Raw genomic sequence first — 19,353 nt, 5'->3', positions numbered from 1 at the left:
GCTCAGCCAACATTTGGAAGAGAAGAGCTAAGTACCAGGGTAGCCCAGGAGTTTGTTGAGCTCGTTTGAGTGAGATCTGATAGGATTTATGTGTGTGTTGAGATCTGCACGTTCACTTAGATAGAAATGCCCTGTCTTTTGGATTTCTATAGGTGTTTTTATTCTTGATAAAAATTGTTTTCTTGGTGAGAGGAAATTGAATACAGCTACAGTTTTTCTCTAAACAAAATCTTATTTTTAAAGAAATTTAATATTCAAAAGAATAGGAATATTTAAAAATGATAAAGTAAGGCTTAGGACTAATTTTTTTGGTTTCTGAGTTAATGTGGAGTTAGAGCCTTTGCATTACTTAATAGCACATCCTTGTCAGTATTTAAAGAGCTGTTAGTGAGTGCCCCAGGCCCCACCTCTCAAAGCATCACTAAAGCTTGCTCTGAAATAGTGAGGTCATAATGGACTTGTTTGCAGAATACAAACAGTTGGTTTATAATATTCAGCATAGCTCTGTTTATAAAATAACAAAAGGCTCAATATTAAGAAATTGGAACATAATTGATTTTTTTTTAAAGCTGAAACATAAACATTCTTGTGCTAATGTTGCGACTGCAAATTTTGGAAAGAAAAATCCTACAGTAATATTATGTATGTGAAATACATATATGCCTTTCATGTTTGAAAAATAACTACGCAGTGTTTTTTGAAGTCAGGACCATTGCAGCTCAGATATTGGCAGTGATGTTTGCTGGTTTTCAAAGGCAGAGCCTAAATTTGCCTTCTTTTTTTTTTTTTTTTTTTTTGTAGTGAGAGTGTTGAATAGTGCTTTGCCAGCATCCTTTCGGGGCAATTTTGGGGCAGACGTCATGCACAAGCAATGAGACGTTTCTGTGCATTTTACTTTCTGGACATCACCTGGGCGGGATGCTGTAGGACTCCCTGGTCCATCACCATTTGTCCTGGAGCTGTTCCAGACAGTGAATGACTTTCTGTGGCTTGGAGGTAAGGTGATCTGATGTAGATGATGAGATGTGTAGTTAAAGTGCTGTAACTTGAAATAAGAGGAAACCTAGAAAAATGGCTCTAAAATACTGGATGAGGGAGGAGAATTGTCTGAGCTGCCTGCAGTGGGGAAACTTCTCAGATGACTCCCTCACTGTGTATTCTGTCACATTCCCTCACAGCCCTGCACAGCACTCCTGAAGCAAGCATGCACTTTCTCAGAAACGCGCTGAATTTCCTTGGGCCTATGTTTGTTGGCCTTTTTTAAAAGCACATCTTGCCCTTTGCTTAAATGCCATCCCTGTGAGTCACCTCTGACACATATTGTTCTGGACCTCATCCATATATAGCTTCTAAATTGATGAACAGAATGTAGTATCTCCACATAGTGGAATATTATTCAGATTTATGAATGAAAAAAATGAAAAAGAAGATGAAAACGGCCACCTGCTCTTGGAACTCCACCTGACTGCTCAACCCGCCCTTTTCCCTTTGAACTCCAACCCTTAAACTCCACACTACTCTTCTTGATAGTACTTACCACCTTCTGATAAACTTGAACTTTTTCAAAAAATAAAAAGTAAAAGATGCTGATACCACTTCAACATGTACAAGCCTTGATAACAGCATGTTAAGTGAAAGGAACCAGACACAAACGGCCACATATTGTTGATTTCAGTGATCTGACATGCCCAGAATAGGCACATGCAGAGGTAGAGAGCAGGTGATGGTTGCAAGGGGCTGGGTGGAGGGATGATAGGGAGTGACTGCTAGTGGACAGGGGGTTTCTTTTGGGATGATGGACTGTTCTGGAAATAGATGATGGTGAGGGCTGCACAGCCGTGAGTGTGCAGAAGACTGCTGAGCTCTGTCTCTGGGAGTGACTGTTGTTGGGGCGGCTTTATTTTGTTCTCACCCTGCAATGTGAAGAGTCATCTTGTGCTGAGGCCGTTCTACTCGTGTGAGTGTTGAGGCTCAGAGACTTTGCAGAGTCATGTTTCTTTTTCCCCCTTGCTAAGTGTAGGCAAAAATGGTTTAAGCCTGAGAAAGTGCTCCATCTGCAGAAACGCCTTTTAGTTTTGCATGGTGTAAAAATCTTGAGAGCTTTTTAATCGTTGAGGACAGTCTGTGAGGGGAAATAGCCCGTGAATCCTGGGTGAGACCTGGAAGAGCCGCGCTTCCCACCCTGACACGGGTGGGGATTTCACCCCCGTTCATGCAGTGAAGGGCCCAGACCCGTGAGTGGAGTTGACAATCGTGAATATTTATGTGTATCCGCTGCTTCCTCTTGGATATTAATTACAAGCTGAGTCAGTTTGTGGCAGCAGCCTCATCCTACATCAGGAATTTTAAGATCTGCTCTTTGAGGTGAAGACCAGACAGACTTGATTATTTAACAGTCTCTCTTGAATTGATATCTCAGATTCCTTTGTCAATAGCAAAACAGCAGAAATACAGACATCCTTTAATGCCGATGTGACCTGGAGCAGGTTTAGTCTCTGTGCCTCAGTGGCCTTATCTGAGGGTGAGGAAGATGATAACAGTGCTTCCCTCAGAGGGGCTGGTGAGGGGGGAGTGAGAAGCACAAATGGAGGACTTACACAGATGCTCATGAATGACTGGATTTAATGATCTCAGCCTGGTGAAGCCTCAGGGGCAGAGATGTCAGAACAGAGCAGTCCTAGACAGAACTCGATCCGTGTTGGCAGCTGTGATTATGATCAGTATCACCACTGTGGGTTATCAGGTAGTTTTAAGACTTGGTGATATGAATTCATGAATAATGTTAAAAGACTAGACATCTCAGATCTGGTTTACATAGTTCTCAAGATTTCCTCTGAGAAAAGGGTGTCTTTTTTCCCCAACTTATATCTGAGGTGAGTCTGCAAAAAAATGCTGTGGTCCTCCATCTTTCTGCTTTAATTCTCCATTTCTTAAAAAAAAATTTTTTTTAAATGGAGTTACTGGGAAGTGAACTGAGGGTCTAATGCATGCTGAGCACATACTCTCCCAACTGAGGTATAATCTCCCCCATAATTTTTATTTAAACTTTACTTTCTTAGTATTCAGAGGTTAGAGGGCTCTAATTCTTTTTCTGGAGACTTGTCCATGAACCTGTAAATCCATAATTATGGACAAAATTTGGTTTATTAGAAAAATCAATAGAACATTCTCCAATCCATTGAAAAGGAAATGCTCATTGACTTAAAATGTTTCTCCTTTATGGTGATTTCTACTTTTTAGTCCAGCTTAATTTATTAAAAGTAATCCTCATCATCATAATGACCAAATTCGCCCTGAATGGGCACCGAACAAAGACTAAAATGCTTTCCTCATGTTTTACTTCATAGCAGGTGTTTGAGGGTAGGTATCAGTGTCTCCTTTTTTGCAGCTGAAGGATTGAGACATGGGGCAGCTTGTCCCAAATCACACGCAGCTGGCGGCGGCTGGCTCAGGGCTGGAACCCAGGCTGCACAGAATGCATTCTCAATTGCTCCTCTAATCAGCCTCCAGTTGAGTGGTTTTCTGGACACCTGTGAGTCCGTAAATGACCGATTTTAGTGATCTCAGCCTGATGAGGCCTTCAAAGGAGAGACACTAGTGAGAATGTGAGACAGAGTGGCATAAATTAAAGTTGTACATTTTCACAAATGTTTTATTCTCGGCTAATGACTTAAAAAGTTAGTGTTATTTATTCTAGTGTTCTGCAAGCACTAAAAACAAAATATTAAAAATGATTATAATGCAAATGAAAAGTCAGCTTTGAAAGTCTAACAACTGCTAATGACTCATTGCTTGTTTTTCTCTAGGGGTGCTTATTGACAGAAAAATTTACAAAGTCTGAATTGGTTTTATGTAGTTTTAGTATGGAAGAAAAGATTGTCAGTGAATATTGAAAGTAAAATCTTGACTCTTTTCTTTCCTGATGATGAATATGTAAGTTGTTTTTATGGCTTAAGTACATTTCCTCATTTGTGAAATTTGAGTAGTGCTGTTTAACTTGTCTTGACTGTGAGAGTTCGACGCCTTGTATACAAAGCACCAAAGAGGTGCTCAATAAAAAAATGTGCTGTCACAATGACAGTTTAGAAGAATCAGCTCTGAATACTAAAGAGGATGGCTTATTTCTGATACATATTCGATATGTATATATATATATGATACATATAAATTTGATTTACAGTAATAAGGATTCAGTTGTTTTTTAGTGCAGTATGAAGTTTTGATGAAATCAATGTCATTCTTGTAGGATAGGGACTAGTTAAATTGCCTTAAGCAGACGACCTTGAAGGTTATTTACACAGAATGTGTATTTTTACAACTCACAATTCATATTGCCATGTAACCATCCACTAGAATTTTAAATTTGTAGGAATCTGACCAGAACCATTAATTTAGAAAAATCAACATTAAATATTTTCAGGAAATAAGCTTATCTCTGTTGTGATTGAAGAAAATTTTGATTTTTTTCTGTACTCTTTATAGGTTTTAAAATATCAAAACATTGATTTGACATGTCACTTTTTAAATGGAGAGAATAAACTCACGCTGTTTTAATACATAAATTAATCTTTTTGCATTTCAACAAAATGATATGATTTCCTGACTCTTTGGGAAGACTATTTTGCAAGACACTTAGATTACCTACTGTTGGAAAAATGCAGAAGTGACTTTTATGAATATAGGCCTAGTACAGATCTGTTGGCATTTGACATAGTGCAAGACATGAGGACTAGGAGAGCTTTGCTGCTGATTGCCAGGAGGACAGATCCCAGGTATCAGTCTCCCCTCCTGTAAAATGAAGAGGCTGGACTGGATTCTTTCCTCTTTTAAGATGAGTTTCCTTATGCCTATGTCTTTTGTTTATATTCAGGAGTATTATCAATTTCAGATTAAATGCTGTATACCACTCTCTTCCCCGAAGCAGAATTCAGTGTGTGCTAGATAAGCATTCAGTTATCTGATTCTTCTTTCTTTCTTTTTTTAAATTTTGTTTTATTGAGTTATAGTCAGTTTACAATGTTGTATCAATTTCCAGTGTAGAGCACAATTTTTCAGTTATACATGAGCATGCATATATTCGTTGTCACATTGTTCTTCACTGTGAGCTACCACAAGATCTTGTATATATTTTCCTATGCTATACAGTATAATCTTGTTTATCTATTCTATATATACCTGTCAGCATCTACAAATTTCAAACTCCCCGTCGGTCCCTTCCCGCCCCCTTCCTCCCTGGCAACCACAAGTATGTATTCTATGTCTATGACTCTGTTTCTCTCTTGTATTTATGTTCATTTTTCCCTTTGTTTTCTTTTTAGGATTCCACATATAAGTGATCTCATATGATATTTTTCTTTCTTTTTCTGGCTTACTTCACTTAGAATGACATACTCCAGGGACATACATGTTGCTGCAAATGGCATTATGTTTTCATTTTTATGGCTGAATAGTATTCCATTGTATAAATATACCACCTCTTCTTTATCAAGTCATCTGTCAATGGATATTTAGACTGTTTCCAAGTCTTGGTTATTGTAAATAGTGCTGCTATGAACTTTGGGGTGCAGGTGTCATTTTGAAGGAGGATTCTCCCTGGATATATGCCCATGAGTGGGATTCCTGGGCCATAGGATGTGTATTCCTAGTCTTTTCAGGAGTCTCAATACTGTTTTCCACAGTGGCTGCACCAAACAGCATTCCCACCACAGTGTAGGAGGAACCCTTTCCTCCACAGCCTCTCCAGCATTTGTCATTTGTGGACATTTGAATGATGCCCATTCTGACAGGTGTGAGGTGATACCTCATTGTAGTTTTGATTTGCATTTCTCTGATAATTACTTATACTGAGCATTTTTTTCCTATGCTTATTGATCATTCATATGTCTTCATTGGAGAATTGCTTGTTTAGGTCTTCTGCCCATTTTTGGATTGGGTTGTTGTTTTTTTCTTACTAAGTCATATTAGCTGCTTGTATATTCTGGAGATCAAGCCTTTGTCAATTTCATCTTTTGCAAAAATTTTTTCCCATTCTGTAGGTTGTCATTTTGTTTTACGTAGGTTTCCTTTGCTGTGCAAAGCCTGTAAAATTAACTAGGTCCCACTTGTTTATTCTTGCTTTTATTTGTATTGCTTTGGTACTGCCCTAGGAGAACATTTTTGAGATGTATATGAGATAATATTTTGCCTATGTTTTCTTCTACGAGGTTTATTGAATCTCCTCTTATGTTGAAGTCTTTAATCCATTTTGAGTTTATTTGATTCTCGTTTCTGATCCTACAGGCAATTTTCGTCTTGCATCTTTCCCGGCAACCTGGAATGACTTTTTAGCCATAGGTGGCGCTGTTGCACGTTCTTACAGTCTTAATTTTCCTGTTTGTAAAAGAAGGCTTAAACAACGTTATTTTATTTTGATTTCTTTGCTTAATGCTTCAGGATAGCACAATGTCCATTGTGTCTGTCTACCTGGAAAAATTATTCTACTTAGATCTTACTTTTATTCTGTCATCTCACTGTGAACATTTCAGACTTGCTGTGCAAACAATGGCAAAATAGGACTTTTCTTCCAGTGTTAGAAACCAGGGAGCCAGGATTTTATTAAACAGCTAGAAGCGGCCTCTGGAGCACCTTAAAGCTGAAAAGTGTACTGAGTTCCCTGAGTATTGACCCCGCCGCTGTGTGTTAATTGGTGGGAGGTGATTTGGTATATATAGGAAGGGGTGTAGTGTTTTGACTTGGGATTGCATGCACGCGCTGCCACTGAGACACGTGAACCCGAGTCACTTCGTTCTGAGATTTTCCCTCAACTGTGAGATGGGGATGCTCATATCTGCTTTGTAGAATTGTGAGAATTTGAAATTATGTAAAGTGTTTAGCACAGTCGTTATCTCAAAGGGCCCATAAACTTTAGCTGCTGTTTTGTATGAAGCCATCATTTTATAGTCTTTGGCAATTTCTAAGAAATAGCAAAATAAGAAAGCTGGTTTTATGATTGAAGACATTTGAAGAGGTTCCATAGTTCCTATACGCATAATTTAGCATCAGCAGAGTCAGGGCCATTACACAGTCACCCTAAACCAACGTTAAGCCACAGAATTTTTTGTTAATTAGTATACGTTGGGGCTTAAGGGGACCCAATACTTATACGCATGTTTTCTCCAGCAGCCAACTGAGAGATGACACAGAAAAGCAGGCAGGCGATTAACATCTCCTTTATTACTGAGGAAGACATGTTCTCCGTGAACTCCAGGGTTGTGGGAAAACGGCTGTCATGGTACTGTGTCCAAGAAATAGAGACTCATCCAGTCCCAGGTAGCTCTGGGCCACAGCGAACCTTCCCTTGAGAGGATCTGCCCCATCATGCATAGGGCTGTCCTGCCATGGAGCTGAGCATCCCGGGTGCTTCCCGAGGGTGGCCAACAAAGGAGAGAAAAAAAGGTTTTCACATGTTCTGCTTGTCTCAAGGATTCACAGCTCACTTTGTAAGTGTGTCAAGGGCTAGCTTTGGGTCAGGTGTCAGGGGTGTGAAGGGAGAAGCACTCTTCGTGGCCCAGAGGAATGGGGAGGAGGCATCCACTCCCGCAGTTTAAACAGGTGGTGGGATGGAAGAGAAGGGTGCTCTCCAAAAGTTTATAAAAGGAGAAATGAGGATTTCCTTTGGGACTTAGTCGAGCCTGGAAACACTGACGATGATTAGAAGGAAGACTTGTAAATCACTTTAATATTAAGTTAACATTTGTTGAGCACAAAAAAAAAAAAATGCTATGTTCTTTTCTGAGCATTTTATAAAAATGAAACCTTCAATCTTCAAAACAAGCGGGTAAAAAAGTTTGATTGTTATCCCAGTTTTACAGTGTGGAAATTGAGGCACACAGAGGGTAAGTAAGTTGGCCAAGGTCACAGAGCTAGTAAGTGGCAGAGCTGGGATTTAATCCCTGGCTGTCTGGTTTCCAGGCTCCCAGAGATGGGCTGTGAGTGTTTAGAAGTATCTGCATGCCTGGGTCTCTGTAACTCTGTATATCAGTTACCCCAGAAAAGATAGGGGAAGGAGAGTTACACAGTGCTCACAGTTGTGTGTCAGCCACTGTCCAGGAGAGTGCACCGTGATTAACATTGTTTTCCAGGCAGCATGTCTATTCGTATAACATTGAGTTAACCTAGAAGCCCTCCCTGCATTGCTTCTGTCCATGCTTGCCATATGACCAACTGCCCGTGATTGAGCTGTTGAGGAGAAAATGTACTGATGGTTGAACTCTGATATTTCAGTCTGGTTCATAGTTTTATGTCTCCTGTTACATTAATAATTTAAACATCTGGTTTTCTTGCATCAGTTTGATTAATGTGACACCAGTCCATTGGAGCCCAGGGATGCTGATGGTATAATTTCTGAGCACGTTGTGGCTCTTCTACCCATGCAGACCTGGCTGGAGTGTGACCCCATTCCTCTCTGATTTCTCCCGACAGCAGCGTCCTCTCCCAGCCCTGCACGTGAGGCTTGGAGCTCTCTGAGTAGGCCAGACAGTCAGAGGCAAACTCTACAAATCAGAAAATGATGAAGTACCTGGAAGTGGGTTTAATAGATGAAAAGGGCTTCCAGGTCGTCCGATGTAGTCTTCGAGGCCATTTCTTGAAAAGCTGTCCACTGTTTGTGGTTAAGCTATTTCTTTGCTGTTGAAAAGCCTGGATTAGATGAAAGGATTTTAAAAAGCAGAAAGGAGTGATTTCAGGTGGTCCATCCACACTGGTGAGAAGTGATGGGTGACCGCCTGTGTGAGGCATAGACAGAGTCTTACAAGCTTCGTTAAACAGCTTTAAAAGCTCTGCCATCTGAGTGCACTTCTTTTGGGGTCTAGTTCATCACTGGTCACGCTGAGAAGGCAAATAATTGATGATGGCAGAAAGGACACGGAGGCATCAAAAAGGTCTCAGAAATGTTCCCTGTTTAAAGGATGTGGCACAATGTAATGTATTTGAGCTGGTTATTCACTGAACAGTTTTGAGTGTTTTCTGGTTCATAGTTTCATGTCTCCTGTTTCATGTCTCCCCAGTCCCCCAAGGTTCCATGCAGCTCGATGTCCCCTCAGTGCAGCTCTGTCAGCGCTTGTCCTGAGCTGACGTGGTGTCACGGGGAGCAGGACATTCAGTGTCCCCAGCTCCTCCGAACTCCGTCTCCTCATCCACAGTGCCGGGTTTCTCATCCCTGTCTACTTTGTAGAGTTGCTGAGAATCACACGTGATGGTTGTCAGGTGTGATTTGTGGTTGTCCCTATGTTTGGCATATAGTCAATATTTGATAGAAAAAGTTGTTTTTTTAATTATACTTGTGGCTCCTAGATTGCAGTGGTTTGTAGTCTGCATTTATTTTTTTATAGCTTTATTCTTTTTTTAAATATGCACTTATTTTTATTTATTTTTTTGGAGGTACTGGGGAGTGAAGCCAGCACATTGTGCATGCTAAGCAGGTGCTCTACAACTGAGTAATACCCACCCTCCTTGTCTGCACTTAAAAATAAACATTGCAGTACACAAAATAGCTCTTAAACACCATCATGGGACCTAGTCTCTGTATAGACAATAGAACACGTATTCTATTTCAATAAGAATAAATGTTGGGGCATAATTTTCTTAATCTGTAAATGTGCTTAAAAACGATCATAGCTAGAGATAAACACGAGTCTTGGATTCAGTACTTCTTAGGGTCTGTTATGCCATCATGGGAAATTACATTTTACAGAGAAGGCTAATTGGGTCTCTTTGATATTTGGATGGTTTAGCAGATGATCAAGGCATTCAAAATCTGACTGTTTTGTATTTTAAACTAACTACAAAGTTATCTTCTAGAAGTTGGAAGTCCTAAGCTTGTGAAATGCCCAGTAATTCAGTGTGTATGTGTCTGTGTCAGTGTCTGAGTGAATGTGTGTGTATGATTTCAGAAAGGTAGAAATAAGTATCATATAGCCTTCTGGTACATTTCTCCTCCAGTGTAAGGTGTAGGTATATATTTACACAAATATACTGTTCTTCATTTGTCATTTGGCATATTGGTGGGAATAAGACGTTCTCATACTTGTTTCAGAAGGGTTGGGGAGTATGGGCATAGAAAATGGGAGGAGAAAGCGGCAGGGAGGCCCTTCACACTTTGTGCAGGATATGAGAAACAGTAGCTTTTCTTTTTTCTTCACAAGCAAATTGGCACTGAATTGTAACATGCTATTAGTCAGAATTGATTTTCTGATCAGATACAAGTGCCTCAGATTTTTCAAGGCAACATGAATGATGAAATGAGTTTTAGCAGTTTTCTTTAAAAGTAGTTTTATTTTTCAAGTAAAAGGCTACAGCCTGTTCTTTCTTCCAGCGGTACAAGTTCTCATTGATCTATGTACATCATCTATGTGCTTAGATTCTTTGTTTTTTTTTTTTTTTTAAGTGCTTGTTTCATTGTGGTCTGAATGAATGCTTAAAATTTCTGGATTTTCATCTTTAGAACATTGTGATTTATCAGAACTGTTAAAAATCTGATTGTTCTTTCCTCCTGGTTTGCGGGGGCACCCTATTGCTTTCTGTTGTCTGTTAAAGAGGGAAATCCTTCCTCTAGCCTGCAGATCATTAAGTGAATGGTTTGCAGTGTGCCTTAAAAATTCTTTGAATGCAATGAACATGTCTGTCCAGTGAATTTTTAATTGTCTCATAGTAATGACTTTCTTTTGATTCTTTGGCTTTTCCTTCTCTCCACAAGTATTTGAATTCTCTGTTGCATTTTGCATACGTGTTCTTCACAGGGGAAGAAATTTTGCTTTTTTTAAGAGGTGGATTTTCCCATCCCCTCTGAATGCCTCCTGTAATTGATACAAAAAATTACGTTATTGCAGTGCTTAATTATTTCATGAACTATTTTGTGGCTTAATCAGAAACAATGACAAAGAGTGATAATAAAAAATATGAAAACATTCCTTCTTTCAAGAATAGAAATCAGGTGGTCAGGCTCACGCATGCTTTCTGCCTGACACACTCTCATGTCATTGTGTATCATGATTCGGACATGGAGTTGCTTCAGGTGTGTAGATTTTTGTTTGAACATTTTTGTTGAATTCTTTCTCCAGGCTGATGTTTCCTTGTGGGTTTGTGGAATGTGTAGGAGAAGGGAAACAAATGCTTTGTTTTGTTTTCAGGAGGCCTGAGTTGCTGATGTGAAAAGAGTTGAGGGTGGGCTGAGGAACACAGTGACACTCAATCCTCCCAGCTGAAATCGATGAACAATGAAACCAATTAGGTGAATCGGTATTTGACCAATAGTATTCAGCAAGCCCAAACTGGCTAGTTATGCCCAATGGAAAGTACTGAATACACCTGCAGAGTTAGGTGTTTACCAAGTAGAAGCAGCTTAGAGCAATCAGAAAAATCAGTCCTATGATGAGATATAAAAGTATATAATATCTTTTATTTCTGAAACTTTTCTACGTTAAGTTGTGTAGAGCTAAAGTTAAGTTTCAATCACCAGGATTTAAGAGTGTGAGTGGTTCTGTGGGATTGTTATTCAGGGAGGTGTCTAGACCCTGCTAGATTGGCTGAAGCTGGCAGGAAAAGACCCAGAGCCAGGATTTGTCATTCCAGGATGTTCTCCATAATGGTTCCATGTGGGAGCCCATGATTGGGTTAACAACTTATAAGAGACTCCAGCCGCCTGTCAACTTTAAGAAGAAAATATGTGCTTAGTAACTGCTTTGCAAGCAGGGGCCTGTTCATCCTCACTCCAGTCTCCTTGCCGTAAAATCGAGAGACAATTCTTTGCTTGCATAGTTGAGGTTTTAGATAGCACTCTGCTGGTTGCAAAGCAAGGACCCAGGCCCTCAGCTATAAAAGTTGGGCTTGTGTGTTGTTAGATAGTCTATTATCCCCAAAACAAGGACCTGGCTGGTCTGGTGATCTGCATTTTAATTCACATATCTAAAGAATATATCTTGTTCCCCTCACCCCATGAATTCCCTGAAGATAAACTAAGCCTTTGTACTCATTTTGGATTCTAAAATCTCTATCTCATTCTGCCTTTCCCCAAGTTCCTGCTTACTATCAAACAACTTTTAATGACTTTTTCCTTTGATTATACACAATAAATATGACAGCATTTGAGAGGCTCATGGAGTTGGCACCCTACTCCCTCTAGCTCTGTTAACTTTTTCCACAGAGTCTTGAGTAATTTATTCCGTGTCAGTAAGAGTTCTGCCAGCTAGAACCCACAGTTCCAGGTTAGAAGGATGCAGACTTTATATCTGCTACCCGAGGGAGAGATAGAAGAGAATTGAGATCTGCTCCTCCGTGGTCCCTTTCTGCCCTAGAGCCACCCCAGTTTACCTGCAGCATTCTGGCCTCTGCTCACAGGGCCTCTGTCCCAGGAATAACTGCAGAATTTTCTTCCCTTGTCAACATTTCCTGTCCCTTCCAGAAGTTGGTCTCTTCTCTGCATTTCATCCCTGGCAGATGTGATGGTAGTCAGCGTGCTGGTGGGCAGTCACCTGGGGACCCCAAGGAGCCATGCTGATTCTCCTGAGTCTCTCATTCGTGGTTACAGAACTGTCGAGCACCGGAGGAAGCCCATTCACGTGAGGCCAGCACTCACGTGAATCATCACTTTCATTTTATTTTTGAATTTTCAGTGGAGAAATTATTTGTAGCAAAGTGTTCCAGATTTTCGGCCACCTGCTTTCCCCACCACATTCTCATTGTTGGCTCTGGTGCTTGTTTTAAGAACCAGGTTTCTTCTCTGGTCTTTTGTAGCAGCTGGGCTTGCCAAATCCTTTATCTGCATTTGAAGCAGGATTCTTCTTGATGTCAAACTGATTTCCCTTGTCATTTCTGAATATTTCGTGTACACTCAGCAACTGTTTCAAGTGAAATACTCTTGTCCAATTTCGGTTAACTCACATTTGCTGATCTGCTGCTTTCATGCTGAGGGCAGTTTCTTCTTCTTGTAATAAAAGTAAGCAATTTGCATTTACTATTGGAAGGTACAGGCCTAAGGTGCTTTTGTTCTTAACAGTTTTAATACAACTCACCGATTAAAATGTACTGCAGTTTTTAATCTATGCCGAGAATTGTGCATCCCAGACAATCTTAGAACATTTTCATCCCCCCAATAGGAAGCCCCGTACCCATAAGCAGTCATTCCCATCTTCCCCATCATCCCCCAGCCCCAGGCAGCCACTCTTCTCTCTCTGTGGATTTGCCTGTGCTGGAGATTTCATGTAAATCGAGTCACTTCATGTAAATGGAACCGTCTATTGTGACTGAATTCTTTCACACTGATTAACGTTTTCAATGTTTGTCCACGTTTGTCCACGTTGCGGCCTGTGTCAGTACTCCTTGCTTTGCTATTGCTGAATAATATTACACTGTATGGCTGGGTCCCTCTGTTTACCCATTCATCACGTGATAGACATTTGGGTTGTTTCTGTATTTGGCTGTGATTAATAATCGTGTCATAAAAATTCCTGTAGGAGTTTTTATGGGGACATTTGCTTTCAGTTCTCTTACGTGTGTCCCCAGGAAGCAGAATTGCTGGGTCATTCAGAAACCAAATGTTCAACTCTCTGACGACCTGCCAGGCTGTTTTCCAAAGTTGCCACACTATGTTACATTCTAACCAGCAATGGCTGTGTGCTCCGCTTCCTCTTTGTCATTAGTTATTGTTAAACTTTTTTATTATAACCTATTGCAGTGAGTTTGAAGCAGTTTCTCCCAGTGGTTTTGACTTGGTTTCCTTTACAGCTAATGATATTGAACATCTTTTATTGTGCTTATTGGCCATTTCTACATTTTCCTTTAAAAATATCTTTTCAGAACCTTTATTCATTTTTTAATTGAGTTGCCTTTTTATTGTTGAGTTGTTGGAGATTTTTTTATCTTGGGAATACAAATTCCTTATCAGATAAATGATTTAATAAAATTTTCTCCTGTGTGTTGTTTTTCCACTTTCTGGATGGTGTCCTTTGAAGCAAAGTTTTAAATTTTGATGAACTCCAGTTTACCTGTTTTGTTTGTTCCTTGTGCTTTTGGGGTCAATATTTAAGATATGAGGTATTTTATTTAAATTTTATATATAAAATATTGAATTCTTAGGACCGTTCTAGGGATGGGTGCTGTTGTTGTCCCGTGTCTATGGATGAGGAGACTGAGATGCATAAAATTTCCCTGAATATCAATGTTCCAGCTACCCAGTTGTGCTGTGGGATTTCAGACCCTCTTGTTTGTCCCCAGCATCTGTGCTCTTCACCACCATGCTCTACTCCTTCCTGGAATCATTAATGAAAGTATTTCCTTCTTTGATTTCTCGTTAGTTTTTTTCTCATTGGGGAACTCATCTTCTCATTTTCCTTGCAGAGCTCAGTGTAGGTTTATTTTATGTCTCATGTTGGCAGAAGCATTGCTATCAGTTAACATTTTTACTAATCACTCTGCAGTGATGGCTGTTGCTAATTGACCCAATCAAATCATGCTTAAGTCTTTCCTGCTCATGACACTAAAAACAGAGTCATGACTTACAGACTGCTCAAAGAAGAATGTACTTGATTGATTTTATTTTGCTAACCAATCAAATAAAATCCCCAGGGTTGACACAGATTATAAGCCCTCCAGTATAGGGTCATTGCCTTCCTTGTGTTTCATTTGTTTGGTAACAGTGTTTGGATAGTGCCTTGCTGTCCAGCAGTGTTTTTAGGATACGGCGCTCGTGAATCATTGTAAGGACAGAATTTTGATAACAGACTGTGTTGTTCATTTCACAAGGTAAAAGATAATATAAAAATACTGCTGAGATCTATTTTAAAATTAAGCTTGGAAATTTGAGAAGAGTTCGAGAAACCATACAAAGACATTTTTCACTAATTACAGATCTATCTTCGACACATTATGGTTACATAGCAGAGTAACTTATCAACTAGATTTGACAAGAGGGGTGTATTATTGATTATTTGTTTTAGTCGAAATATTCTACCTGGGATAAAGTAATCAGTGCCCATAAATGAACAAATGTAACTTTGTATTTCTAAGCAACATGGGAGAAGACTTCATACATTTATATATAATATATATGGGTGTGTGTTTTAAACTGTCTTTCAGTGTTTTTATACTTTTTCAGCAATGATCTACCTTTAGAATTCTTCTAAGAAAATCACCCCCGTATCTAGTGCAGTTTGTACTGTGTATCCTGTCTTATGCATGGAAACCCACTGTCCCATCAGTGAGGAATTTCCTCTCCTACTGAGTTAGTAGCAGAGCTACAGAGACTGGGATTTCTTGGCCTTTGCTCTCCATGTGTTTGAAGTTGTGTGTCAATCAAGATTTTCCCTTTCTTGGGTTTTCATTGTTCAATTAGTATATTTGAAAATAACTCTTAATATGTTGCAGCAGTCTCCCTAGAAACTTGATGTGTTTGTGCTTTCCAGTTTTCAATTTATAAAAAGTGCAAATGCACTCTTGTTTTTAAGTAGTCCTTTTTCACTAGATATTTATTTACCTCCTTATAGTTAATTTTTTTCCCAATGAATGAATCGGTGTGCATGTTTTAAAAGATAAATTACTTTTTATTTTTCTTATTGTAACAGTTATATTCATTGTAGAGAATTTACAAAATAAGAATAAACACAGTAAATAAGTTAAAAATGGCCTGTAATCTCCTGACCTGGAGATACAGTTGTAAGTTTTGAAATTGAGAATTACAAGTCCTCTCTCGTTGTTCTACATTTTCAAGATCTCTTTGGTTACTGAGACCCTCGAATTCCCATATGATTTGAAGCAGCAGCTAGTCAGTTTCTGCAGAGGATCCTGCAAGAATTGTGATCGAGACCACGTTGAATACACGGATCATTCTTGGGAGCACTGCCATTCCAACAGCGCTGTCTTCTGATCCAGGAATGTGCGTGGTGTGTCTCTCCAGGTATTTAGGTCTACTTTAACTTTTTTCAACAATGCTTTGAGTTTACAGAGTATTATTTTACTTTTTTTTCCATTAAACTGAGGACAAGTGTGTAAGGCACTGGGATCAGAAGTGTATTTGAGTCCCTCCCCTTTCTACCACCATGGTCTCTGCGCTCTTGCTTCACCCTCTGTAAAATCTTGCACAAAATAGGACCTCAGTAACTCTCTCGAATGAATGATTATATGATTGTTGGATGATATTTGAGAGTCCTTGTGATGATTTTTTTTCCGAGCCTTTCCCCAGGTCTTAACTTTGCCCTTTCCTTTTCTTAAACTCCAGCCTTTGTTTCAGCCTGCCTGTGGCATTGATTTTCCCTGTCTGTAGACTCTTCCTTTCACTGGTTCACGATAATGTTACATGTGGGCTGTGGAAACTTGCTAGATGTCAAGAAAGAGCAAATCCATTGCATACTAGTATTTTTAGAGTGTGGTATTATTTTATCGTTTGAAATAAAATCAGGCTGACCCCTTGAGCTTTCCCGTGAGCTCTTTTCGCCTTCCTATAGGTGATACTGCTCTGGTTGCTGCATGTGCCCTTACCCAGCCTTGGCTTTGGAGCTGAGTAAGTCACCATCAGTGGAGCACTGTCTTTAAAAGATAAAGAGAATATTTTCTCCTTCTCCCTGGTTGGGGATTTGGATGAGATGAGATACCAGATAAAAATGGAGCCCCACCTCATTCTGACCCCCGCTGTTTCCGTTCCTTTCTCCAGGGGAAAAGAGTACAATTCAACAGTATAAAGATTGATTGTGAGCTAATGAGATAGACAAGACAACTGATTAGTTATTAAATATACTTTCATGACAGAAACAAATGTATTATACACACAAAAAGCACACAAAGCAAGGTAATACCGTGGTTACAAACGTGGGTCCGAGTTCGATTCCTACTCTGAAGTGACCAGTCCTTTGGGATGGGGAACTGGTAGGTCGGCTTAGCCTGTCCTGGTCTTGTTTTCTGTCCTGCAGAGATGGGGCTCGCTAGGCGTCCCCCCACCGTAGAGGTGCTTTGGGGTGTAAATAATGCGCATGGGAAGCCTGAGCACAGCTGCTTGTTAATCGTAAATGCAGGAAAGCATAGCTTTTGCGGTGACGGCTTTATGACTGCCCGGTGTAGACTCTCAGTGCTCCAAAGGGATGGCTTGTGGTTTGGAGGTGGGATTTTCACCTCTGTAACAACCAAGGACTGTGTTATTGGGCCTTGCTGATTTGAATCTATTCTTTAGAAAGTACATATTGTAGATTTTTTTTCAAGCATGCATGATGTTTTCTTTTAATATTTATAGTTCTACCCTCTCATCACTTGTGTGATTTTTCATGGAATGTAGGAAATAATCCTAAGCCACCTGCCTCTTCACACTTCTCCGTGGTGATTTTCCTCCCTGACTGGAAGAGGGTTTTGCATACGAAGTTTACTTTGTTCCCCTTTTCTTGAAGTCTCTCTGTCTGCCCATCTCTCACCTGTCCATCTGTCCATTTATCTACCCACTCATTCTTCTGACTTGTTCCAACAATCATTTCAGGCAGCTTACAGAATAACAGATACCAAATGAGGAGGTGAGAAAATGGAGCCAAGTTCAGACAGTGAGGCTAGGAGGTGAGCCTGTGTGAGGGTTGCAGGGTGAGACCACACCACTGCCCTGTGACTTATATGATCGACAGCAAGAGTTTGCCTGAGGCTCCCAGCAGACAGAGGGAAGCAGGGTTTGTGGGAGATGCTCACTGGCTGTGAAATAAATAAGTGGCTTAGGAGAAGCCCAGCATTTCCAGCTACTAAGGCTTAGGAGAATATTTTGAGTGTCTTCCGAAATCACAGTATTTCATCGTTTTGTTCGTCACAGTTCTCCGTGTTACATTCTATACCTGGAAATTTCTCCCAAACTCCTTCCCACATGAGTCCCATGGCTCGGGAATGGGGTGTTTCTTCTCATTGACGGGGTTGCCCAGAAACAGAAAATGAGAGCCTCAAAGGTGACTCGTACTTTTCAGTTATGTTTTGTCAGTGCTGTTGACTTCAGAAAATGCTTTCACTGTTTCTCTCCATCTGAGGTGGCAGCGTGCTCTCTTACCAGCATCAGGAACTCAGGGCCACGGGATGGTGGGGGTGACTGCACTGCCTTCAAGACAGCTGAACTGGTCACTGCAGGCGTGGTGCTTTCACGTAGTGCATTTCATGTTCTTTAATAGAAGGTTTCAACAGGAAGTTAAATAACTGACTTAACATTTAATAAATATGATGCTTTGTTGAAAAGACAGTTATAGGCACATTATAAGTTGTGAAGGCTTTAAAAACCGTTTCATTACTGAAGTTTCAGTAGGGAAGTTGCACAGTCTATCTTATTTGTGCCTCTCTTTTAAAGTGAAAAGGAAACAAGAGAGAAAAGGCAAAGGAAGCTTTCTGTTCTTCCTGTCTGTTTGCAGGCGCCCTCACCTCAAGTGGCATCCACCCAGACACCAGCACTGACACTGGCCATGCTCAGAACTGACTCAGCCCTGAAGACACAACTGACAAATAGAAGGGGGCAACGCCCTGTTACAGCAGGTGAGCTCACTTTGTGGGTCCTTATGCAACTGTGCGGTGTTATTCAGGATCGCCCGTTCTACATTGTGTGGCGCTGCTGCGGTGCCTCCTAGTTACTTGTTTCTGTAAATACTCGCTTATTATTCTCCAATGTGCTGTACTACACATCTAAAAATGCTTTTTTTCAGATGAAAAATAACGTGTATTTAATAAAATAAGTCTGAAAAAAGAGGCAAAAGAGGCTATCTTGGTCCTACTACTCAGAGATAATAATTAAGACTTTAACATAGTTTCTGTTATTTTCGTCAGTGTGTATCACCTCTGTCATAAAAACCAGCGGGCACTCTGTGCCTGTTTACTGTGTGGAGACCTCCATTTTCCATTCGGCTTATTACATGTTTTTCTACAATATTCTATCTCCCCTGGCATGATTTTTAATGACCAGTATAGCATTCTGTCTTGTGGAGGCATCGTCCATTTTACTTCGGACTTAAATAAACTTTTAAATTCCAAGTATATTTAACTGAAATACTGAAAAGAGAACAGCGGTGGTACAGGAAGGCCCCTACCTCCCTTCCACTTATTTGCTGAGAGTAAAAGCTGGTGACAATGTGGTGTATATATTTCATGACATTTTTGCCTATGACATATATATATATACACACACACACACACAGAAACACACACACGTATATGAGAAATCTGTATATGTGTGTGTATATATGCTTTATTGAAAAATGAGACCATACTGTATGTTTTTCTGCTGCTTGCTTTTTTTACTCAGGGGTGTATCATAGACTTCCTCCCACTACAGACTTACCCGGAAATTTCAGGTAAAGTGGAGGGGTCTCCTGATGTGCAGGTGTG

The 19,353-nt window shown here is 40.1% G+C and overlaps 1 protein-coding gene across 4 annotated transcripts in view; it reads left to right on the top strand.

The window, feature by feature from the left end:
* The window catches only part of LOC141574110 (trafficking protein particle complex subunit 9-like), a 67,979-nt gene that overhangs the window by 14,590 nt on the left and 34,036 nt on the right, over positions 1-19,353 (top strand). For 3 of the 4 annotated variants that reach the window (XR_012500810.1, XR_012500809.1, XR_012500808.1), the window contains exons 2-4: positions 802-996; positions 15,740-15,925; positions 18,387-18,507. Coding sequence is in view for 1 of the 4 variants with exons in the window: in XM_074347884.1 (XP_074203985.1) it covers positions 15,740-15,782 (43 nt within the window). In the remaining 3 variants the exon portion in view is untranslated. The remainder of the gene's footprint in view (positions 1-801; positions 997-15,739; positions 15,926-18,386; positions 18,508-19,353) is intronic. The other variant, XM_074347884.1, reaches the window with a different exon arrangement.

This window comes from Camelus bactrianus, chromosome 19 (assembly GCF_048773025.1).
Source record: "Camelus bactrianus isolate YW-2024 breed Bactrian camel chromosome 19, ASM4877302v1, whole genome shotgun sequence".
Taxonomy (NCBI): Eukaryota; Metazoa; Chordata; class Mammalia; order Artiodactyla; family Camelidae; genus Camelus; species Camelus bactrianus.
The sequence above is the reverse complement of the archived record's forward strand: the minus strand, read 5'-3'. Positions and strand labels throughout refer to the sequence as shown.